The sequence below is a fragment of the Delphinapterus leucas genome, chromosome 2 (genome assembly GCF_059928025.1).
Source record: "Delphinapterus leucas isolate spDelLeu-1000000601 "Yukka" chromosome 2, BTC_Dleu_Yukka2, whole genome shotgun sequence".
Lineage (NCBI taxonomy): Eukaryota > Metazoa > Chordata > Mammalia > Artiodactyla > Monodontidae > Delphinapterus > Delphinapterus leucas.
Genome location: NC_143130.1, coordinates 181230903 through 181256265, shown reverse-complemented (window position 1 = coordinate 181256265; position 25363 = coordinate 181230903). Strand labels below are relative to the sequence as shown.

The following is a 25363-nucleotide window of genomic DNA, read 5'->3' as shown; positions in this document are numbered from 1 at the left end:
CTGTCCCCTCACAGTCCCTGACTGTCCCTCACTGTCCCCTCACAGTCCCTCACTGTCCCTCACAGCCCCTCACAGGCCCTCACTGTCCCTCACTGTCCCTCACTGTCCCACACTGTCCCTCACAGTCCCTCACTGTCCCTCATGGGCCCTCACTTTTCCTCACTGTCCCTCACTGTCCCTCCCTGTCCTTCACTGGCCCTCACTGTCCTTCAAAGTCCTTCACGGTCCCTCACTGTCCTGCACTGTCCCTCATTGTCCCTCACTGTCCCCTCACAGTCCCTCACTGTCCCTCACTGTCCCTCATGGCCCCTCACTGTCCCCTCACTGTCCCTCACTGTTCCTCACTGTCCCCTCACTGTCCCTAATGGGCCCTCACTCTCCCACACTCTCCCTCACTGTTCCTCACTGTCCCCTCACTGTCCCTCACTGTCCCTCACTGTCCCCTCACTGTCCCTCACTGTCCCCTCACTGTCCCTCACTGTTCCTCGCTGTCCCTCACTGTCCCCTCACTGTCCCTCACTGTTCCTCGCTGTCCCCTCACTGTCCCTCACTGTCCCTCACTGTCCCTCACTGTCCCCTCACTGTCCCGCACTGTCCCTCACTGTCCCTCACTGTCCCCTCACTGTCCCTCACTGTCCCTCACTGTCCCCTCACTGTCCCGCACTGTCCCTCACTGTCCCTCACTGTCCCCTCACTGTCCCTCACTGTTCCTCGCTGTCCCCTCACTGTCCCTCACTGTCCCTCACTGTCCCTCACTGTCCCCTCACTGTCCCGCACTGTCCCTCACTGTCCCTCACTGTCCCCTCACTGTCCCACACTCTCCCTCACTGTCCCTCACTGTCCCTCACTGTCCCTCACTGTCCCCTCACTATCCCTCACTGTTCCTCACTGTCCCTCACTGTCCCTCACTGTCCCCTCACTGTCCCACACTCTCCCTCACTGTCCCTCACTGTCCCCTCACTGTCCCTAACGGGCCCTCATTCTCCCTCACGGGCCCTCACTGTCCCCTCACAGTCCCTCACTGTCCCTCACTGTCCCCTCACTGTCCCTAACGGGCCCTCACTCTCCCACACTCTCCCTCACGGGCCCTCACTGTCCCTCACTGTCCCTCACTGTCCCTCACTGTCCCCTCACTGTCCCGCACTGTTCCTCGCTGTCCCCTCACTGTCCCTAATGGGCCCTCACTCTCCCACACTCTCCCTCACGGTCCCTCACTGTCCTGCACTGTCCCTCACTGTCCTGCACTGTCCCTCACTGTCCCTCACTGTCCCTCACTGTCCCTCACTGTCCCCTCACTGTCCCGCACTGTTCCTCGCTGTCCCCTCACTGTCCCTAATGGGCCCTCACTCTCCCACACTCTCCCTCACGGTCCCTCACTGTCCCTCACTGTCCCTCACTGTCCCTCACTATCCCTCACTGTCCCCTCACTGTCCCTAACGGGCCCTCACTCTCCCACACTCTCCCTCACGGGCCCTCACTGTCCCTCACTGTCCCCTCACAGGCCCTCACTGTCCCTCACTGTCCCTCATGGTCCCTCACAGACCCTTCACCTTCCCTGACTGTCCCTCACTGTACCTCACTGTCCCTCATGGCCCCTCACTGTCCCTCACTGTCCCTCACTGTTCCTCACTGTCCCCTCACTGTCCCTAACGGGCCCTCATTCTCCCTCACGGGCCCTCACTGTCCTCTCACTGTCCCTCACTGTCAATCACTGTCCCTCACTGTCCCCTCACTGTCCCTCACGCTCACACACTGTCCCCATCATGACCTCCTGTCCCCCCGGAACTCCTCGCTGTCCGTCGGCCCGGGGAATGGGGACAGGGCGGGGAGCGGCCCGGGTGGTTTCCAGCCTGCGCTTACCCTAGCCACCCCTCAGGTGAAGTGGATCTTCTCGTCGGTGGTGGAGCTGAAGCGGACGATTGTCCCCGACTACAGGAACATGATCGGGCAGGGTGCCTAGCGCTCACTACGGGCTGCGTCCTGGGCTGCCCCTGACCTATAGGACCACGTCTATCCCCCTGTGCCGCTCAGCCTGCACCAGGCCTCTCCTCCGCCCGCTGACCTCGCCAGCCTCTGAGCTCACGAGCACCCTCACCTGCACCCCCGGCCTCTGGCCTCGTGGCCACCACAACCTGCCCCCACCCCACTCACAGACCCGAGGGGACCGCAGGTGATGCCCAACCTGAGCTGATGTCCCTGCAGGACACCTCCGGGTCCCCAGGGACCAGCGGGAATGCCCGGGTCGGCGTGGGGGTCCCCCTCGAACAGGAGGAGGAGGCCGGCGTCCGGGCCTCTGCACAGGGCCTGGCCCCTGCATCTTGTCCCAGCCGGGCTCCAGACACAGGGTCCCCAGGAGGAGGGCCTGTGCCAGATGCTGGAGGGGAGCCGCCCGCCTCTGCCAGCAGGAGAGCTTCTGCAGGTGCCGCTAACAGTCCCTCAGGTCACCTCCACCGAGGACGCTGCTCAGAGCAAGGCCTGGGCCCGAGGCCGCTGCAGGAGTCCCAGCGCGGGAGGCGGTAAGGTCCAGCCAGACCGGCCTCCCGGGGAGCACGCTGTTGACCTGGTGCCCCGCGGGCTGAGCTGGAGGGGCTCCCGGAAAAGAGGGCAGAAGGCATGCCAGCCCATCCTGCAGCCAAAGGCCTGAGGCACGTACAGCAGGAGCTCCGCCTGCACCGGGGTGGGGGTGAGAGACGCGACCCGCGTAGGGCCAGCCTCGGACCCCGGGCCCCCGCCTCAGGGCCCGGTACCAACTCTCCGGTCTCTGCGGAAAAGCGCAGTCAGCATGCGCATGTGGTGGAGCTGCTCCCGGACTGGAAAGAAGGGCCACATGATCGCAGCTCGGGAGGCTTTTCTCCTTTCTGAATGTGGGGCCCACTGATGCTCTTCGCTGTGTCTTCATTTTGTTAATGACAATAAAGCGTTCTTTACAATCGCCTAGCTCGCTGAGAAGTCTCCCTAGGTTAACACGCCGTCTACCCTCGTGAAATCCACAGCCAGTCTCCCCCATGCCACCACCCAAGCCTGGGGTTCCCACCTGGCCTGTGGGTGCAGGGGCGAGCCAGGGGCCTGGGGGAGCCACGGGGAAGTCGCACATGTTGGGTGTGTCCCCACAGGAGGCTGTAACAGACACCACAGGGGGCCTTTGACAACAGACATCACTGTCTGACACCCTGGAGGCTGGAATCCCAGATCCTGGAGGTGCAGGGCTGGCTTCTCCCAAGGCCTGTCTCCGTGCCGTGTAGACGCCGTCTTCTCCGTGTCCTCACGTGGTCGTCCCTCTGTGCGTGTCTCTGTCCTAATGTCCTCCTCTTTTAAGGACGCCAGTCAGACTGGATTAGGACCCACCCTAGAGACCCCAGTTTACATCACCACATCTTTACAGACCCCATCTCCAAATACAGTTACATTCTGAGGTCCTGGGGGTCCGGGCTTCAAAGCTGGAATTTGGGGACACAATTCAGCCCAAAACAGCCGAGCTGGGTGCGAGAAAGGAGGACCGGGGGGACGCCAGGACGCCAGGCCAGGAGGGGCAGCGGTGGGGAGGGGCTGCCAAAGGGGAGCAGAGCCAGACCTGGCTCACCGCTCAGGACGGACGGCAGTGAGAAGGACCGCAGGAGGGGAGGGGGTCGGGTGGCACTGAGCTCAGCTGGCTGCACAGAGGTGACCAGTGTGTCACAGGAGAAGCAGGAGTGGGGCTCCAGGGGCTCTGGTGAGGGACCAGGAAGGGTGGCCATGCAGAGGCGATGAGGCCGCTGTGCCCGCCAGCCGGCAAGGAGGCAGGGATGGGTCAGGACTCCGCCCTCACGGAGACCGGGGACCCATCCCGCCTGGTGATTCCACCTCAGAGGAGACACAACCCTCCCCAGAGGGCAGAGTCAGGATCCACAGCTGTCGGCCCTTCTCAGTAAAAGCTCCAAAAAAGTGGGCCGGGGTCTGGGTCGGGTGCTGGCCGTGCTGGGCTCCCTCAGGCCGGCGTTTCAGGGGGCTGGCTCATCCCGGGGACACGGCCTTGGGCTGCTGGAAGCCACGCTTGTGTTTGTTGCAGCCTTTCAGGGCGAGGGGACTAGCAGGACAGCCCCCCAGACCGGCAGCCGGAGTCTGCTCAGCAGGGACGCTGCACCCCAAGGCCGTCCGATGTGCCGGTGCAGCTTCCTGTGGGGGGACAGAGACAGACAGAGGCAGAGACAGAGAGAATGGTATGCAAGGAAGGGACTGCATCGCTCAGCAGTCCCTGCACCAAACGGGGAGGCCGGGAGGGGCGGCAAACAGGATGGCCGAGGGGTGCACAGCAGTGTCCGGGAGAACACCTGGCCCTCGGGGACCCTGCCAGGCTCGCTGGGCACGCCGGCACAGGACCCCGTCTGCCTGCTGGGCTCCATGGGGGCTCCTGGTGACGGACCTGGGGGTCAGCCCACACCCTGCGTTTCCCTCCCCCGAAACAGGTGACCGAGAAGCTGAAGTTGCCTGAGGGCAGCACCGCCTGCCCAGCCCTGGGCCCTGCCCCTCGCTTCCATCCCCCAGACCAACGAGCAGCCGCTAGCCGGCCCGCCCCGCACGAACGCCAGGGTGGTCACACGAGGGCCGGCCCCACGGCCTCCTAGCTGAACCCCGTCCCTGGCACGGCTGCCTCTGGGCCCCTGGAGAACTGCCCCACACTGGGCCCCAGGGCTCCCACCCTCCTCCCCCAGCAGTGCCACACCACACGGCATCCCTCACCTCTCCATGCCCCCTGAGCACCCCGAAGCCCAGTGGCCGACGCCTGCCCTTGAGCCCCTCGGGCTGCCCCTGTGTGAGCCTGAGATCAGCCTCCCGCTGCCTCCTGACCCCTAGAGTCCCCCAGACCGTGAGCTCCGCACACACCTGTCAGTGCCTCACCTCACCACCACACACCACCATCTGTGTCTTTCACACACACACGGGCACCCAGAGGTTCCAGCCTAGCCCCAAGGTTGAAGGCAACAGGGGGCCCGCCTATCACCGCCCCACACCACCCCACTTTGGGGCAAGTCCCAGAAGAGCATCTGTTCCCTCCACAGAGAGACCTGGGCTGGGCGTGGGTGCTGACCACCCCAGGCTTCTCCCAGGCCCCTGGGCTCGGGCCCACACCGATTCTGACTGAACAACCCCTGAAACACAGTGACGGCCTTGAGCCCATGGCCTAGCCCACGCTGGAGCCCAGAGCCAGATCTAGGACTCAGAGTCCCAACCAGCCCGATCCAGCATCTGAGTCCAGCCCAGCCGAGCCAGGGGCTCACTCCCCAGGCTCAGTCCCGCCCTCAGTGCCCCCAGGGCCAAATGCGCTGCCCCCCATGCCCTGCTCCTGTCCCCTGCCCACCCTCCCTGCTGTCCACCCCCAGGCCCCGTTCGTGCAGAAGGAGGATGCAGAGAAGACCTTCTGGGGAAGGTCCAGGGGAGTTTCCAGGGCTGCAGGCAGGGCCCTAGGCTGTGAGGCAGGCTCCCACAGCAGAAGGCGCTTCCCAAGGGGTCCGCAGTGTGGCCAACTCAGCCCTGCAGCACCCACCCACATGCCCCGTGCCCTCGTCCTGACGTAGGAGATAGATGGGCTCCAGGCTGAGCAGCTGCAAGCACTCTCCTGCTGACACTTCGAGATGATTGGCCAGAGACCACCCGGAAGACCGTCCCCATGTTAGCAACCTAAGCCACCCCTATGGCACGTGACTCACTCCAAGTTCCCCGTGTGCTCTTCCACTCTTACCTTCCTTCTAGTAAATACTGTCTCTATTTCACAATCTTGGTCTCTTTCCTAAATTCTTCCTTCAAAGAAGCAAGACAGAAGTCCATCCTCCAGCTGATCCACTGCCAGAATCAGGTCGACCCCTCTCTCTTTACTTTTCCTTTTAAAGTTCCTTAAAGTAAAGAATCCCATGCCACCTGAGCGTACCTTGGGGAGGTGCCTTTGGTAACTTGGGAGCAGGAGGTTCCCCCACTCCAGAGGATGTGGACAAGGGGCCAAAAGGAAGGGGGCAGAGGGCAGCTCTGGGCCCCGAGGACCCAAGTGTCCAGCCAGGCTCCGCCTCAAGAGTCCTTCAATGCCCACTGAGACCCTGGTTCAGGCTCCACCACGCCTGCGCCACTGGCCTCCAGCCCAGACTCACCACCCCTCCCCACACGAAGGTAAAGGCAACAATCCCCATCCCCGTGGGCAAACCCTGAGGGGCTCATTCAGTGGTCAGTGCAGGAGGCCGCAGGAACACAGCTGCACAAGCACCAGGGTGGAGGCCGGCATCAGCCTCCTGGGGCCCCAGTCACCACCCAGCCGTCCACCCACTGAGCTCACGCAGACAGGCCAGTCCTCAGGCCCCATCCCGCCAGCCTGCCCGGACGTCCCGATGAACAAGCGATAGCCGTCTGGGGCTGGCCGCCACCGTCCTCGAGAAGAAAGCTGGGAGCCGCGCAGGCAGGAGCCACAGGCACCAGGGAGAGGGCCGGCTGGCCAAGCACAGTGGTGGGCATGGGCTGAGCCTCCTCCTGAGGGTAAAGAGCTGGAGAAGCCCGCCCACAAGGGGCTCTGAAGTCCCATGGAAATGGGGCAGAGCACATGAGCACATGTGACACAGGGCAGGACTCCTTCATATACAAAGAGCGCTCGGCAACCAATGGAAAGAAAGAAATGTGAGCAGTGGGTCCTGCACTGTAAGGAAAAACCGGGTGGCCAATAACAGGAAGAAAAGGTTTCAATTATTAGGAAAGGTACAATAAGGAGGAAACTTGGGGCGGTGAGTGACCTTCTTGGCCTCTGAGGGCCTGTGAGCAGTTAAGACCATTCTTCAGGGCCCGGTGGCCTCCTTCCCAGCATACGAGTGCCCAGACTCTGTTGACAGGAGAGTCCACTTGCGGCAAAGGCCCTTCTGAGAGCCGCTATCTGCGCTGGGATACCAGGTGTCCCATGGACTCTGACACGGACCATGCAGCCTGCTGGGGTCAGGCATAGAAAACCCAGGATTGGGCAACTCTGAGGCTTGTCCAGAGAGCCCAAGTGTTTGGTTCCAATAGAACATGAGAGGGGCAGTAGAGCACTTCACACAAGGTCAAGGGCGCAGCCCTGATCTGCTCTGCCCCCTCACACCGACACTCCCTGGGGATCTGCTCCAGAGGCGGGCAGGATGCCCTGGGGATCTGTGCTGGGGCGGGGGAGGGGGGATGCACGGGATAAATCCCAAGGGGGCCTCATGAACATTCTCATTCACAAGACACTAAGGTCAGGGCTGTGGTGGGATACTCAATTTACACCAACCATATATAAAGATGGAACTCTGACCCAAGAATGCAGCCAACAGCCCAGGACACCTAGCCACCATCACAGGATCCAGCCCAGGAAGCAGCCTGCTCCCTCCATGCTAACCTAAACCTAACCCTCCGTGCTAGACCTGCAGGAAGTCAGACCTCTATCTCTAGTGACAGCCCAGGAAGCCCTACAACGCCCTGTGACATCCCCCGCAATGGCCTGGCTTGATCAATAACCCATGGCTTCCATGGTCTTTGTCCTCGCTTCTGACTGAGGACTAACTGGACAAAACCGGACGTGTCCCAGCCATCGCAAGGGTGCCTGCATCTTGTTGGCCGTCCAGCTTCCCCAGCCACGCAGCCCCCATCAGGACACCAGAGGCACTCTTTTTCCTATAAAGAAGCCTTCTATACACAGAAAATATTTTAACATGCTAACACACACATGATATAATAAGTATGTTATAGGCCCTCACATGGGCATAGTGTTATATGTATATAGTAACAATTAAGCCACATACGCATAATAAAGCCTCAAAGCCACCCACTCTCCTGCTGCCCGAGTCGCGGCCCAGCCAGCTGGGCACGGCTCCCTGGCTGCAGCAGCTCAGATAAACAGCCTCTGCTTTTCCCGTTAAAACGTTTCCAGTGTTTTAGGAGACACAAGGTCTCGTGACAATAGCTCAGGGTCACAGTGACAGCCCCAAATGCATCCCGAGACCTGGACACAACAGGGACAAAGGTGAAGCTGGCGTTCAGGCCTGGGCAGGGAGGTGATCGCCCATGGAAATGAGCAGAGAAGGGTTGGCAGGACAGCCACGAGGCCAGAGCAGCACCATGGCAGGTAGCGCCATGCTTGACAGCTGTGCTCGACCACAGTGTTCTACCACGTAGACATGGATGCTGACAGAGGGTCTCGCCCTCCTCTTCCTCACAGGACTGGTCACACAGCCGGGCCTGCAGGCACCCTGAAGGGCACCCAAACCACAACACGAGGAGTGTCGGGGCATTTCTTTTTTTTTGAAATATAGTTGATTTACAATGCTGTGTTCATTTCAGTTGTACAGCAAAGTGATTCAAATATACATATACATGTATCTATTCCACATTCTTTTCCCTTATAGGTTATTATCTATTCTATATAGAGTAGTGTGTATATGTTAATCCCAAACTCCTAATTTATCCGTCCCCTCCCCTCTCCCCTTTGGTATCCATACGTTTGTTTTCTATGTCTGTGAAGTCTATAACTGTTTTGTATGTAAGTTCATTTGTATCATTTTTTTTAGATTCCACATATGAGTGATATCATGTGATATTTGTCTTTCTCTGTCTGACTAACTTCACTTAGTATGGTAACCTGTAGGTCCATCCATGTTGCTGCAAATGGCATTATTTCATTCTTTATTATAGCTGAGTAATATTCCTTTGTACATATGTACCACATCTTCTTTATCCATTCATCTGTCGATCGGCATTTAGGTTGCTTCCGTGTCCTGGCTATCGTAAACAGTGTTGCAATGAACACTGTGGTGCGTGTATCTTTTTGAATTATGGTTTTCCTGGATATATCCCCAGGAGTGGGATTGCTGGATCATATGGTAGCTCTATTTTTAGGTTTTTCCATACTGTTCTCCATACTAGCTGTATCAATTTTCATTCCTACCAACAGTGTAGGAGGGTTCCCTTTTCTCCACACCCTCTCCAGCATTATTGTTTGTATAGTTTTTGATGATGGCCGTTCTGACCGGTGAGAGGTGGTACCTCATTGTGCTTTGATTTTGCATTTTTCTAATAATCAGGAATGTTGAGCATCTTTTCATGTGCCTTTTGGTCATCTATATGTCTTCTTTGGATAAATGTCTATTTAGATACTCTGCTCATTTTTCTATTGGGTTGTTTGTTTGTTCTTTATATTGAGCCATATGAGCTGTATATACATCTTGGAGATTAATTTCTTATTGGTTGCATGGTTTGCAAATATTTGCTCCCAATCTGTAGGTTATCTTTTTGTTTTGTTTATGGTTTTCCATTGCTGTGCAAAAGCTTTTCAGTTTAATTAGGTCCCATTTGTTTATTTTTGTTTTTATTTCCATTACTCTAGGAGGTGGGTCAAAAAAATCTTGCTGTGATTTATATCAAAGAGTGTTCTGCCTATGTTTTCCCCTAGGAGTTTTCTAGTATCCAGTTTCACACTTACGTCTTTAATCCATTTTGAGTTTATTTTTGTCCGTGGTGTTAGAGAATTTTCTAATTTCATTTTTTTACATGTAGCTGTCCAGTTTCCCAGTACCACTTATTGAAGAGACTGTCTTTTCTCCACTGTATATTCTTGCCTCCTTTGTCATAGATTAATTGACCATAGGTGTGTGGGTTTATTTCTGGGCTGTCTATCCTGTTCCATTGATCTATATTTCTGGTTTTGTGCCAGTACCATACTGTTTTGATGACTGTAGCTTTGTAGTATAGTCTGAAGTCAGGGAGCCTGATTGCTCCAGCTCCATTTTTCTTTCTTAAGATTGCTTTGGCTATTCAGGGTCTTTTCTGTCTCCATACAATTTTTTAAATTTTTGGTTCTAGTTCTATGAAAGATGCCATTGGTAATTTGATAGGGATTGCATTGAATCTGTAGATTACCTTGGGTAGAACAGTCATTTTTACAATGTTGATTCTTCCAATCCAAGAACACGGTATATCTCTCCATCTGTTTGTGTCATCTTTGATTTCTTTCATCAGTGTCTTATAGTTTTCGGAGTACAGGTCTTTTGTCTCCTTAGGTAGTTTATTCCTAGGTATTTTATTCTTTTTGATATGATAGTAAATGGGAGTGTTTCTTTAATTTCTCTTTCTGATCTTTCATTGTTAGTGTATAGAAATGCAACAGATTTCTGTGTATTAATTTTGTATCCAGCAACATTACCGAATTCATTGATGAGCTCTAGTAGCTTTCTGGTACTGTCTTGAGGATTTTCTATGCATAGTATCATGTCATCCACAAATAGTGACAGTTTTACTTCTTCTTTTCCAATTTGGATTCCTTTTATTTCTTTTTCTTCTCTGATTGCTGTGGCTATGACTTCCAAAACTATGTTGAATAAAAGTGGTAAGAGTGGACATCCATGTCTTGTTCCTGATCTTAGAGGAAATGCTTTCAGCTTTTCACCATTGAGAATGATGTTAGCTGTGGGTTTGTCACATGTGGACTTTATCACGTTGAGGGACATTTCTTTGAAACTCTGAGTGAGTGTTCCCATCCAAGGTCTAAGCAACCTCTTGGGGCAGAAGATCATGAGCTTCCTTGGGCCCCCTGAGCCTCAGCGACCATCTCACCTGATAGCACTTTGCCTGCTCTTGTTACAATTTTATACACGTTTGGTTTCCTGGGTGACATCAATTCCCGCCTGAAAGGCCTCCAGGGGCTTGTGTTTTCTGGATTCAACCTGGACTTGCCCAGCAATAAGTAAAAAGTCCTCTGGAAGCAGAACTTCAACGGTGGAACGGGCACCGTGTCTCTGCCCTGCAAGCAGCAACCATCACGATCCCAGGACAGTGGGCGTGAGATCCAGGCACATGGAGGCCACACCAGCACCTGGAGAGAGAAGGTGTGGGTGTCCTCCGCAACAACAGAAGGAAGTGCCAAATAGAGAGGTGAGCAGGGGTGGGCCCAGGAGACTCAGTTGCAACAGGTCGGGTCAAGTCAGGATTGAGCCAGGTCGTGGGCAGGTTTCTTCCAGACTCTTCATTAGTGCGGAGTTAAGCAGAGCTCACATAGATCCATGTGCTTTGTGGGCAACACCAGGGAGTTGTGAGTGTGGCTTGCAGAGCCAGTGACTGACTGTCCAGATGGTGACACCGATCCTGTTCCACATCTAATGGCTTCTCCTACAACGTTCACTCCCTCTGGTGTTGTCAGACTTCCTGTTTTAGCCTTTGGGCTGAAATCCATCTCAGCAAGAAGATGCACATGCTTATCGGAGAGGGTCCTGGGACTGGTCAGATGTGGGAAAATAAGCAAGATAATTGGCCAGAGGAGAACAAAGACCTGAAAGGACTGTCCGATGTAAGTGATTTAAATCACTTTTTACGGCTCTCCTCCTCATTAGGGAGGACGCCCACACCCTTTCTCTACAGGTGTGTATTTCTGCCTTGCTTCTATCTTAAATAAATAAACTACTTCTCTATGAGCTCTCCCTCATGTTGTGCTGTGTCTCTGATAATAAACTTTGTACCTCTTTTCATAGTTTTTCCTCCTTGAAACACTCTTGCTTTCAGAGGGTGCAAGAACCAGGGCAACTTTGTTTCTAGCCTCTAGCCCTGCTGGACTAGCAGCTAGGATTCCTGGTTTTCATCCAGGATACCCAGGTACAATTCCTGGGCAGGGAACTAAGATCCTGCCTCAGGACTGCTCACTGCTATCTCTCCAAAACCCGGAAGTTCAAGGTAAACTGCTGGTCTCGTCCAAACTGCTGGCTGAAGACTCCTGACTTTCACTGTCTCTCCCATGCTTCTCTGATTTTCTTTCCCACCTTACTTGCACAGCAAGGTTTCTTTTTTACCTAATACTTTAACACCCTCTTCAGGAAGGACTAACTGCACCCTCGCCGCAGGCAAGCCCACTGTTGTCAGTGTCAGATAAAATCCTCAAGTCCTGACCCCCATGGCACTTTCCAGAGTGGCCAACTGCAGTTCCTCCAGGAGTTCCCCCTTCACTCCAGGCCTTGGAAGCCCATACACCGCGATGCTCAGCCTATTAGTCTGGCCACGTTCAAGCAGGCCGCAGTGCTCAGTCTCAAGGATAGACAACAGATCCCCACCCACCACCACCAGAAACATCATGGCAACTGCTCTACACTGGTCCAAATGTCCTCTCCAGGTAATAAAGGAGGACACCTTGTGCAAGGTACCAAGGATGACCAGAGACATCTTGTTAGAAATCAGTGGGGGAAGGAGCAGAGTCAAGATGGAGGTGGGGGAATACGCAGAGTTAGCATCTCCCCACAACAAGGGCTCCTGCCAGCAGGTTCTGGGGGACTGTGACCCCCAAAGAGACGGGAGGAACCCCAGAGTGAACCGGTAGGACGGACATAGGGGGACCGAGGAGGGAGGAGAAGTGGAGGCCAGACAGGCTCTGTGCCCCTGAGGTGGGGGAGATCAGGAGAGGCAGGCAGGAGGGGCTCTCCGGGAAGAGGAAGACGGGAGAGGAGTGGAGGGTGATCGCCTGGCCCACTCGGCCGGGGAGCCTGCTGAGCTCCCAGGTGAGGTCCCCTGCCCTCCAAAGCCCCTTCCAGGCCGCGTGGGTCCTGGGGGCATAGGAGGGAGGCCGGGGGATCAGGAGAGGCAGGTGGGAGGGGCCATCCAGGAGGAGCAGGACAGGAGAGGAGGGCGATTGCCCTGCCCACTCGGGCCCAGGAAGCCTGCTGGGCTCCCAGGCGAGGTCCCTGCCCTCTGAGACCAGGGGTGGGGAGCACACCTGGGCCCCTTCTGTTCCTTGAGCCTAAGCCCCACCTCCCACAGCCCCCAGGGCCTTTTCCAGCCCTGTGGGTCCTGAGCATTGGCCCCACCCACTGCCCAAACATCACCCTTGCTTAGGCCCTGCCCTCCACAGCCAAGGTCTCCCCCACCTTCTTTTTTTCCCCTCCTCCTCTTGTTTACTATTGTGGTACTGTTGTACCTTCCAGTTGTTGATTCATCTATATTTCTATTGTTATATTCTTCCCAACATATCTGTTAGTTTCCTAGCCTAATTTTATTTTTTACTTTGTTATTGTTTTTTGTTGTTGTTGTTTTATTTTTTGCTGCCCCAGGTGGCTTGCGGGATCTTGGTACACAAGCCTGGGGTCAGGCCAAAGCTCCTGCAGTGGGAGCCCCATGTCAGAACCACTGGACTAACAGAGAACCTCAGACCCCAGGAAATATTCATCGGAGTGAGATCTCACGGAGTTCCTCATCTCAGCACCAAGACCCAGCTCTACCCAATAGCCTACGAACTCCAGTGTTGGAAGCCTCAGGCCAAACAACCAGTAAGAAAGGAACACAATCCCACTCATTAAAAAAAAAAAAGAGAGGGCAAAAGGATATGTCACAGATGAAGGAGCAAGGTAACAACCTACAAGACCAAATAAATGAAGAGGAAATAGACAATCTACCTGAAAAAGAATTCAGAGTAATGATAATAAAGATGATCCAGAATCTCAGAAATAAAATGGAGGCACAGATTGAGAAAATACAAGAAATATTTAACAAAGATCTAGAAGAACTAAAGAACAAACAAACAGAGATGAACAACATAATAACTGAAATGAAAAATACACTAGAAGGAATCAATAACAGAATAACTGAGGCAGAAGAACGAATAAGTGAGCTGGAAGACAAAATAGTGGAAAGAACTGTCAAGGAGCAGAATAAAGAAAATAGAATGAAAAGAATTGAAGACAGTCTCAGAGACCTCTGGGACAACACTAAACACACCAACATTCAAATCATAGGGGTCCCAGAAGAAGAGAAAAAGGGTCTGAGAAAATATTTGAAGAGATTATAGTTGAAAACTTCCCTAACTTGGGAAAGGAAATAGTCACCCAAGTTCAGGAAGCACAGAGAGTCCCATACAGGATAAACCCTAGGAAAAACACACCAAGACACATATTAAGCAAACAAACAAAAATTAAATTCAAGGAAAAAATATTAAGGGAAAAACAAAAAATAACATACAAAGGAATCCCCATAAGGTTATCAACTGATTTTTCAGTGGAAACTCTGCAGGCCAGAAAAGAGTAGCAGGATATACTTAAAGTGATGAAAGAGAAAAACCTACAACCAAGATTACTCTACCCAGCAAGGATCTCATTCAGATTCAATGGAGAAGTCAAAAGCTTTTCAGATAAGCAAAAGTTAAGAGAATTCAGCACCACCAACCAGCTTTACAACAAATGCTAAAGAAACTTCTCTAAGCGGGAAACACAAGAGAAGAAAAAGACGCACAAAAACAAACCCAAGGGCTTCCCTGGTGGTGCAGTGGTTGAGAGTCTGCCTGCCGACACAGGGGACACGGGTTCGTGCCCCGGTCTGGGGGGATACCACATGCCGCAGAGCGGCTGCGCCCGTGAGCCATGGCCGCTTGGCCTGCACGTCCAGAGCCTGTGCTCTGCAATGGGAGAGGCCTGCATACCGCAAAAAAAAAAAAAAAAAACACAATTAAGAAAATGGTAATAGGAACATACATATTGATAATAACCTTGAATGTAAATGGATTAAATGTCCCAACCAAAAGCCACAGACTGGCTGAATGGATACAAAAACAAGACCCTTATATATGCTGTCTACAAGAGACCCACTTCAGACCTAGGGGCACACACAGACTGGAAATGAAGGGATGGAAAAAAAATTCCATGCAAATGCAAATCAAAAGAAAGCTGGAGTAGCATACTCATATCAGATAAAATAGACTTTAAAATAAAGTGTTAAAAGAGACAAGGAGGGACACTACGTAATGATCAAAGGATCAATCCAAGAGGAAGAAATAACGATTATAAGTGTTTATGCACCCAACATAGGAGCACCTCAATACATAAAGCAAATACTAACAACCATGAAAGGAGAAATCGACAGTAACACAATAATAGTAGGGGACTTTAACACCCACTTACACCAACGGACAGATCATCCAAACAGAAAATAAATAAGGAAACACAAGCTTTAACTGACACAATAGACCAGATCGATCTGTTTCATATTTATAGAACATTCCACCCAAAAGTGGCAGAATACACTTTCTTCTCAAGTGCACACGGAACATTCTCCAGGATAGATCACATCTTGGGTCACAAATCAAGACTCAGAACATTTAAGAAAATTGAAATCGTATCAAGCATCTTTTCTGACCACAACACTATGAGATGGGAAATCAATTACAAGAAAAAAACTGTAAAAAAAAAAAACCCATAAATACATGGAAGCTAAACAGTGCACTACTAAATAACCAAGAGATTGCTGAAGAACTCAAAGAAGAAATTTTTTAAATACATAGAAACAAATGACAATGAAAAGAAGATGACCCAAAACCTATAGGATGCAGCAAAAGCAGTTCTAAGAGGGAGGTTTATAGCAATACAATCTCACCTCAAGAAACAAGAAAAATCTCAAATAAACAATCGAACCCTACACTTAAAACAACTAGAGAAAGAAGAACAAAGAAAACCCAAAGTCAGTAGAAGGAAAGAAATCATAAAGATCAGAGCAGAAATGAAGAAGACAATAGCAAAGTTCAATAAAACTAAAAGCTGGTTCTTTGAGAAGATAAACAAAATTGATAAACCCTTAGCCAGACTCATCAAGAAAAAAAGGGAGAGGACGCAAATCAATAAAATTAGAAATGAAAAAGGAGAAATCACAACTGACACTGCAGAAATACAAAGGATTATAAGAGACTACTACAGACAACTATATGCCAATAAAATGGACCACCTCGAAGAAATGGACAAATTCTTGGAAAGTTACAATTTTCCAAGACTGAACCAGAAAGAATTAGAAAATATAAACAGACGTATCACAAGTAATGAAATTGAAACTGTAATTAAAAATCTTCCAACAACAACAAAAAAAATCTTCCAACAAAAAAAAGTCCAGGACCAGATGGCTTCACAGGCGAATTCTATCAACATTTAGAGAAGAGCTAACAGCCATCCTTCTCAAACTCTTCCAAAAAAATTGCAGAGGGAGAAACACTCCCAAATTCATTCTATGAGGCCACCATCACCCTGATACCAAAACCAGAGAAGGATGTCACAAAGAAAGAAAACTACAGGCCAATATCACTGATGAGCATAGATGCAAAAATCCTCGACAAAATACTAGCAAACAGAATCCAACAGCACATTAAAAGGATCATACACCATGATCAAGTGGGGTTTATTCCAGGAATGCAAGGATTCTTCAATGTATGCAAATCGATCAATGTGATACACCATATTAAGAAATTAAAGAATAAAAACCATATGATCATCTCATTAGATGCAAAAAAAGCTTTTGACAAAATTCAACACCAATTTATGATAAAAACTCTTAAGAAAATGTGCATAGAGGGAACCTACCTCAACATAATAAAGGCCATATATGACAAACCCACAGCAAACACCAATCTCAATGGTGAAAACCTGAAAGCATTTCCTCTAAGATCAGGAACAAGACAAGGATGTCCACTCTCACCACTCTTATTCAACATAGTTTTAGAAGTCCTAGCCACAGCAATCAGAGAAGAAAAAGAAATAAAAGGAATACAAATTGGAAAAAAAGAAGTAAAACTGTCACTATTTGCAGATGACATGATACTATACATAGAGAATCCTAAAGATGCCACCAGAAAACTACTAGAACTAATCAATGAATTTGTTAAAGTAGCAGGATACAAAATTAATGCACAGAAATCTCTGGCATTCCTATACACCAACAATGAGAAGTCAGAAAGAGAAATTAAGGAAACACTCCCATTTACCATTGCAACAAAAAGAATAAAATACCTAGGAATAAGCCTGCCTAAGAAGACGAAAGACTTGTACTTGGAAAGCTATAAAACACTGATGAAAGAAATCAAAGATGACATAAACAGATGGAGAAATATACCACATTCTTGGATTGGAACAATCAACATTGTGAAAATGACTGTACTACTCAAAGCAATCTACAGGTTCAATGCAATCCATATCAAACTACCAATGGCGTTCTTCACAGAATTAGAACAAAAAATTTTACAGTTTTTATGGAAACACAAAAGACCCCGAATAGCCAAAGCAATCTTAAGAAGGAAAACCGGAGTTGGAGGAATCAGGCTCCCCAACTTCAAACTATACCACAAAGCTACAGTAATCAAGACAAGTATGGTGCTGACACAAAAACAGAAATATAGATCAATGGCACAGGACAGAATGCCCAGAGATAAACTCATGCACATATGGGCACCTAATTTACGACAAAGGAAGCAAGCATATACAGTGGAGAAAAGACAGCCTCTTCAATAAGTGGGGCTGGGAAAACTGGACAGTTACATGTAAAAAAATGAAATTAGAACACTCCCTAATACCGTACACAAAAATAAATTCAAAATGGATTAAAGACCTAAATGTAAGACCAGACACTATAAAACTCTTAGAGGAAAACATAGGAAAAACACCCTTTGACATAAATCACAGCAAGATCTTTTTTGACCCACCTCCTAGAGTAATGGAAATAAAAACAAAAATAAACACATGGGACCTAATGAAGCTTAAAAGCTTTTGCACAGCAAAGGAAACCATAAACAAGACAAGACAACACTCAGAATGGGAAAAAATATTTGCAAGTGAAACAAAAAAGGATTAATCTCCAAAATATACAAACAGCTCATGGAGCTCAATATCAAAAAAACAAACAATCCAGTTAAAAAATGGGCAGAAGACCTAAATAGACATTTCACCAAGGAAGACATACAGATGGCCAAGAGGCACATGAAGAGATGCTCAACATCACTAATTATTCGAGAAATGCAAATCAAAACTACAATGAGGTGTCACCTGATGCTAATCAGACTGGCCATTATCAAAAAAATCTAGAAACAATAAATGCTGGAGAGGGTGTGGAGAAAAGGGAACCCTCCTGCACTGTTGGTGGGAATGTACATTGATACAACCACTGTGGAAAACAGTATGGAGGTTCCTTAAAAAACTAAAAATAGAACTACCATACGACCCAGCAATCCCACTACTGGGCATATACCCTGAGAAAACCATAATTCAAAAAGATCATGTACCAAAATGTTCATTGCAGCTCTAATTACAATAGCCAGGACACGGGACAACCTAAACGTCCATCGACAGATGAATGGATAAAGAAGATGTGGCTCATATATACAATGGAATATTACTCAGCCATAAAAAGAAACGAAATTGAGGTATTTGTAGTGAGGTGGGTGGGCCTAGAGTCTGTCATACAGAGTGAAGTAAGTCAGAAAGAGAAAAGCAAATACCATATGCTAACACATATATAGAGAATCTAAAAAAAAAATGGTACTGATGGACACAGTTTCAGGGCATGAATAAAGAGGTAGACGTAGAGAATGGACTTGATGACATGGGGTGGGAGGGCGAAGCTGCGGCGAAGTGAGAGTAGCATCAACATGTATACACATGTATACGTGTAAACTAGTTGGCTGGTTGGAAGCAGAAGCATAGCACATGGAGATCAACTCGGTGCTTTGCAATGACCTAGAGGGGTGGGATAGGGAGGGTGGGAGGGAGGCTTAAGAGGGAAGGAATATGGGGACATGTGTGTGCATATGGCTGATTCACTTTGTTGTGCGACAGAAACTAACACAGTGTTGTGAAGTAATTATACTCCAGTAAAGGTCTATTTAAAAAAAAAAAAAGAACAGAACAGAAATCAGTGGGGGAGTAGAGGACACTCCACATCCCATTAGCACTGAGGTCAAAGGAAATCCAGACACTCTGAGTCCCCTTCCGGCGCCTCCTACTAATGTTTCCAGGATGCTGGACTTCATTTCTAGGAGCACTGTTCTCGGTTGCAGGTTATTCAACATGGGAGGATCCCCTTTCTAAGCCAGATGGGCTGAGAAAGGGGAAGCTTAGGTTTTGCTGTAACACTGCCTGGCCTTTATATAAGTTGGGGGTTGGGAAAATGGCCTAAAATGTGTCTCTTACAGTTAGATCTTTTTGCCACAGGATGGCAAAATGTACTGAGGTTCCCTATGTTCAGGCCTTTATGGCCCTTTATCATAACCCTGCTCAATGTGGCTCCTATAATCAAACGCCTTAGAAATCAAAAAAAAAAAAAAACTCTCCTGACATTCTAAACGATCCTCTTTTAACCACTACCACCCTGCACCCAGCTCTCAGGGGGGAAACCAAGCTTCTCCCACTCATGCAAATTCCCTCCAGATTCTTCTGGTCAAACTAAGACCCCCACCTCCCCAGAGGGACAACCCCTGATGGGACAGTGTATCAGCCAGCCTGCCCCTGTTATTAGGGCCAATTTGAGCAATATTTGGTCTATATTTTAGCTATGAAACTATGACTACAGAAAAAGAAAGACGATTTTTTTTGACACTGGATGGCCACAATATTCTTTAGACTCCGGAGAAAGTTGGTTAAGGTAAAACTCATTTGAAATTACAAAACTGGTTCTTTTTGCATGTGCAGTTAGAGAAAGCTAGCTTGTTAAAACACTTTTTTTCAGAATTCTGACCCTGAGAGGACAAAAATATGCCTAGGGGAAAACTTGAAATTAACTCTTATGCTGTCCTTGAAATACAGACATAGCCCACTTTGCCTGAGACTTCGGCCTTGGATTAATTCGTAGAGCTTCAAGCCAAGAAAAAGAAAGAGAGAGACAAAGAGGCATTTAAACCTCAAGTGGAAACTATGAGATCTCTGTCTGGATGTATTTATGCCTCAGTTAACGTGTCTTTGTCTTTGGACAATATCGCGGAGGTTAATTTGTAAATGAGCTCTATTTACTTGGCTTTTTTTTTTTTTTTTTTTTTGCAGTACGCGGGCCTCTCACTGCTGTGGTCTCTCCCGTCGCGGAGCACAGGCTCCGGACGCGCAGGCTCAGCGGCCACGGCTCACGGGCCCAGCCACTCCGCGGCATGTGGGATCTTCCCGGACCGGGGCACAAACGCGCATCCCCTGCATCGGAAGGTGGACTCCCAACCACTGTGCCACCAGGGAAGCCCTACTTGGCTTTTTAAAAGTAAGCACTTACAAATCAAGCAATTCTAAATAGAAGAGATACTAAGCTAAATAAATTTCAGGTTCACATGATCTGGGAAATATTCAGTGTTGAATCTCTTACAACGTTTGTACACTTTGGAAATAATTATGTTTTAGTTTTTTCATATTTTTGGCAACTTGAAACTTTAGAGCTTTGCTAAATCAGGTCAAATGAGAAGAACTCATTAAAGGTCTAAATCATTTTTAAGATAAAATACTGGAATATTGATTGCTGAACAAATCTAAATTTACCTTTTGTCTTCTTACAAGAGGGGAACTAAAGATGTTTCGCTTTATTAGACACATGCCTTGTACCACACTGAGAAAAGAAATTGTGCTTTGTGAAAGTGCATGTTTTTAGAGGTTATGGAATACGTTCTTAAGGTCGCTAATCAGAAAATGCCAACATGACAAACAGTTCACAATTGCTTTCTTCTTGGTTTTCACTAGAGGTTAAGGTTCTTAGGGGTTAAAAATTATAATACATCATTAAAGCTACTAAAAGGATGAGGGAGGGACTTCCCTGGTGGCATGGTGGATGAGACTCTGCGCTCCCAATGCAAGGGGCCTGGGTTCGATCCCTGGTCAGGGAGCTAGATCCCACATGCATGTCGCAACTAAGAGTTCAAATGCCACAACTAAGAGCCTGCCTGCTGCAACTAAGACCCCACACAACCAAATAAATAAATAAATAAATATTCAAAAAAAAAAAGGATAAGGGAAACATTTCGTTGTGTGAAGCAAGTAGAATATATGTTGTCAGTGATAGAAGATATGAAGACTGGAATTTGGTTTTCTCTCTCTGTTAAGAGAATAAAGTTTCCTTGGAAAGCTGCCTTTGGTGACAGATTTTATGAATTTATTTGACTTTAAGTGATTTATATTTGCTTTTAAAATCTTTTGTCACTTTGGTTGAGTAAATAAGAATTATTTCACAATGACCTATGGTTCTATTTGACTCTGTTTTAAAACTTTTCAATATTTTTAACAAACTTCCCAAGAGTCAAATTCTAATTAAAATTCTTCTGACCTCCAGCTAACTTTGAGGTGCTTCAGAGGGCCCCTGGAGCATCTCCAAAAATATATATTAAACTAACTGGGATTATTTGACAGATTCAATTACAGGAGAAGCATTGTCAAATAAAAGGTAATAACAACAGAATCTGTAAAGATTATGGCACACGCAGACAAAGTTCATTCCACTTCTACAAAAAGATTAACCCCTCATTGTCAGACTTCTGCCATCCGATGTCCTTGTAGCACGGCAGCGGTCTACTCCAAAATCAGAGAAATTGGAACGGGTCAACAGTAACTGTAAGTTAAACAGTCAGGGCTATGGGAAATCCAAGATGGCTGGCTGCTTGGCTTTTCCCGGCTCCCTGGCAAGCCTCATTTTTTATTTGATGGGTTAAAGCCTTCCCTGGCTGCAAGGCTGATGCCCTCACAATGAAAAAGGAAATGGTTAGAAAATGTGTTTTCCACTGGGGGTACACTTTCTATAATCTCCGGTGATCAAGGCACCCACTTCACTGGACAAATCATGCAAGCCTTAACCAAAAACCTTACAAATTTCTTAAAATTATCACCGTCACTATCACCCTCAACCATCAGGCAAGGTCAACAGAACTGATGGAAAAACTGGACTCAAACAAAACCAAAACTAATTACATGGGATCCAACGAACTGCTAAATAGGATTATAATTTTTATGACTTTTGTCTTACATATTACTGGCTTCTAATCTTTGTTTTTCAGATATAGAGAAGCCCTTCTCCTCAAGCTACTTATGGTTTACAGCAATTAGGTGATTTACACCTGTGGGTAAAATGAAAACGTTTTTCTTTTCTCTCTGCCTTGTCCCTCCAGGAATTGGAGACACTTGGTTATGAGGAGCCTTATCAGGTAAATTAAAAAAGACTGTCTCCTGACATGTACAGGAATCTCCAAATATTTGGGGGACCTCTAGAAGAGAGAGATCCACCAGGCAAAATGTGACGGCAGGACATTGGCATGGCTTTCTTAGCCTTGAGGGGCCTTTTGTGAATTTAGTCTGGACTCCTTCTGAGGAATTACACCAGAGTCAGTGTGGAGGAGCCTATGTGGTCAATGGGCCAGACTTATTTTAAAAACAAATTAGTCTTGAGTTGGCTGTGTTTAGTGGAGATGAGGGTACTTTAGGGGGGGAAGAAAATGAGGATTATGTTTCACTAAATATTAAATTCTAGATTTGTTAACTACGGTGTTTACTAAAACCCACTTCCCAGATGGTCCCTTGATGTTATGTTATATTGCTACAGGATTTAATTAAATTATTAAAAGGACACTCTAAGTTTGTTTCTGAAGCTTAACTTCTGTAATCAGTCTTTGGATAAAGATCTCCACTATCTACAAACAGGAGATTAACACCAGGCTATGGTCATTTACGTTTAAAGGAACCAGCCTAGTAATACTAGAAAAAACAGACTAAGTGAGACAACCTGGGGAGATACTGGGCTGCACCTAATGCAAGTTCTTGACTTACCTTCCTACTTATGACCTTACTAATACTGCTAGCTATTTTATTTTTATTGCCTGTTTTACAAAATCATTCTTTCTTACATTACCAAATGTGTGACTGAGCCTCTGATAAAATGATAATATATAGTCCCACATGAGATCGGTGATTGGAACAGGGTAACTCTAGGTATGGGAAGAAACACAAAGAGGGAAGAGTTTTCTGGACCGTAAGAGACTAGGAAGACAGGTGGTCCAGAGACTTTGGGCTACTGTTAATAAGGCCTACTCCAGTGGCAGCACACTGAGTGGCCTGTCAAATAAATCTTTGCCAGAACTGGGAATGAGCATTCCTGGCGCTGCGGGACGAAATGGTCATGAAATGCCCCCCAAACCTTGGTCAGATTCATGACCATGAAGGGGCCCTGCCAGCTGGAGACTGGCACTTGTTGCCTGCCTCTGCCAGGACTAAATCATGAGCCACTATGGCTGCCAACCATCAACAGCCCCTGCACGTAGTTCAAGGTGGAGCTCAGGAAAGAGGCACTCTGTGCTCTGGGAGAAACTGACGGAACAGGCCTTCAGATAGATGTTCCCAGGTAAGGATTTTTAAGAACCAAAATTCTTGCATCTTCTCATACTAGAAAAACACTAAAGTCATTAATGGTGACAACTGTTTGGGCTGTTAAGGAAAAAACTACAATTAAAGGTCGAGATGGAAGAACTGTGGTTCAGACACCCAAGGTAATACTAAGTGACACTATGGGTGTGATTTGAGACAGTCCTTGTATTGCTGAGAACTTAAGTTTTATGAGCTGTGTCAGATTCGAGGCCATCAGCTATTCTCAAGACAACACCAGCTGGCAGCTGGTAACTGCAAGCTTACGTCTGCAAGGTCTCCTCTCGTACCTGCTACATTTTAGACAATGAAATTGCTTTAGATCAGATGGTAACAAGATGAAAAAACATGTATGATGACAAATTATGTGTTAATACCACACTAAGCTTTAAAACCTACTTAGATAAAACCAGATAAGTGGCCACCTGGCTACAAGTATCTTCGAAGTGCCAGGTCCAGACTGGTTTTCAGACTTATTCTCCTGAAAAGAAAGGAGATCGATTTTGTCTATTAACATTCAGGTTGCCCAACTACTTCTAACTGGGTCTGTTACACCTACATCAATCACAATGGGCTAATAAAAAAGACGTTGCGGCCAAAAGACCAAAACAGAAGCAGTATTGTAAGAAATTCAATACAGACTTTAAAAATAGTCCACATCAGAAAAAAAAACTTTAAAAAAAATGTATATAACCATGCCAAATGCTCCATTCCTTTGGACAGGGTAACCCAAGCGCTGACACTACCTGGACCACCATCAAAAACTGTTATGAAACATAACCTGGTTCTTACTCCTACTTGGGCCCCTGGTTACAATAATTCTTTTACTGATCTTTGACCCCTGCCTTCTTTTAACCAACTTGTTTAGTTTGTTCTCTCTAGAACACAGCAGTTTTCTAGACAAGATGACAATAATGCAAAGATTCCAGCCACTCCTCAGAATAGGTCCTGCCAAAATAACAACAGAAGTCACCCTGGGACCCCTTAACAAAACGGAGCTCTGGGCTTCCCTGGTGGCGCAGTGGTTGAGAGTCCGCCTGCCGATGCAGGGGGCACGGGTTCGTGCCCCAGTCTGGGAAGATCCCACATGCCACGGAGAGGCTGGGCTCGTGAGCCATGGCCGCTGAGCCTGCGCGTCCGGAGCCTGTGCTCCGCAACAGGAGAGGCCACAACAGTGAGGGGCCCGCGTACTGCAAAACAAAAAAAAAGAATGGAGCAAGAGCTCCATGACCCCCAACTAGGTAGCATCTGCGAGCCCCATGCCAGCCTGAAGAAGCTGCAGAAGACAGACGTTCACCCTTCATCTTCCCAATAAAATATCACGGGGTTCACGTCTCTCAGGGGAGATTTGGGGTAAGAGATAGATGGGCCCCTGGGCTGAGCAGCTGGAGCTTGCCAAGCAGAGGAAACTGGAGCTCTGTTTTCCCTGACACTCCAAGGAAAAAGTCAGTGGCAGGAGCTGAGCCCTGCTGGAGTAAAGAGATAAGACGACCACATCTATCGCTCCTGAGGTCAGGGAAAGCTCCCCGACTGCACATGTGCAGGAAGCCTCCTCGGGGGTCAAAAAGGCAGGGCGTGCCAGCCCATAATGTGTTGTCAAACTTCCCGTTAGCCTTTGCGTTGGAATCTTTTTTTTTTTTTTTTGCGGTACGCGGGCCTCTCACTGCTGTGGCCTCTCCCGTTGAGGAGCATAGGCTCCGGACACGCAGGCTCAGCGGCCATGGCTCACGGGCCCAGCCGCTCCGCGGCATGTGGGATCTTCCCAGACCAGGGCACGAACCCGTGTCCCCTGCATCGGCAGGCGGACTCTCAACCACTGCACCACCAGGGAAGCCCGCGTTGGAATCTTTCTTGTCAAAAAGATACACACTTGTCAGGAGGGCCCTAGGGCAGGTCAGATGTGGGTAAAGAGGCGAGGTAATGGGCCAGAGGAAGACAGAGATCCGGGAGAGCCGCGCTGTACAGACGAGCTGAGCGATCAGAGATCCGGGAGAGCCGTGCTGTACAGACGAGCCGAGCACCCCTTCACTTCTCATCAGGGAGAACGCCCACACCCTCTCTCTCCAGGTGAGTATTTCTGCCTCCTCCTGTCTTCAATAAGCTACTTCTCTAGCCCACATGTTGTGCTGTGCTTCTAATAAGAGACTTTATACCTGCTTTTTAGTTTTTGCCTCCTTGAAACATTCTTGCTTTCAAACAGGGCAAGAGCCAGGACAACTTACCTTCTAGCCTCTGGCCCCTGGTGGTCTAGCAGC

General features: G+C 48.6%; 2 gene segments (V, D, J or C); both read left to right on the top strand.

The window, feature by feature from the left end:
• Positions 1-2932, top strand: part of LOC111171330 (immunoglobulin heavy constant gamma 2-like) — an 83652-nt gene extending 80720 nt beyond the window's left edge. Inside the window, 1 exon segment of the C gene segment in view lies at positions 1877-2932. Coding sequence covers positions 1877-1960 — 84 coding nt within the window.
• The window catches only part of LOC111171129 (immunoglobulin heavy constant epsilon-like), a 112984-nt gene that overhangs the window by 60219 nt on the left and 27402 nt on the right, over positions 1-25363 (top strand).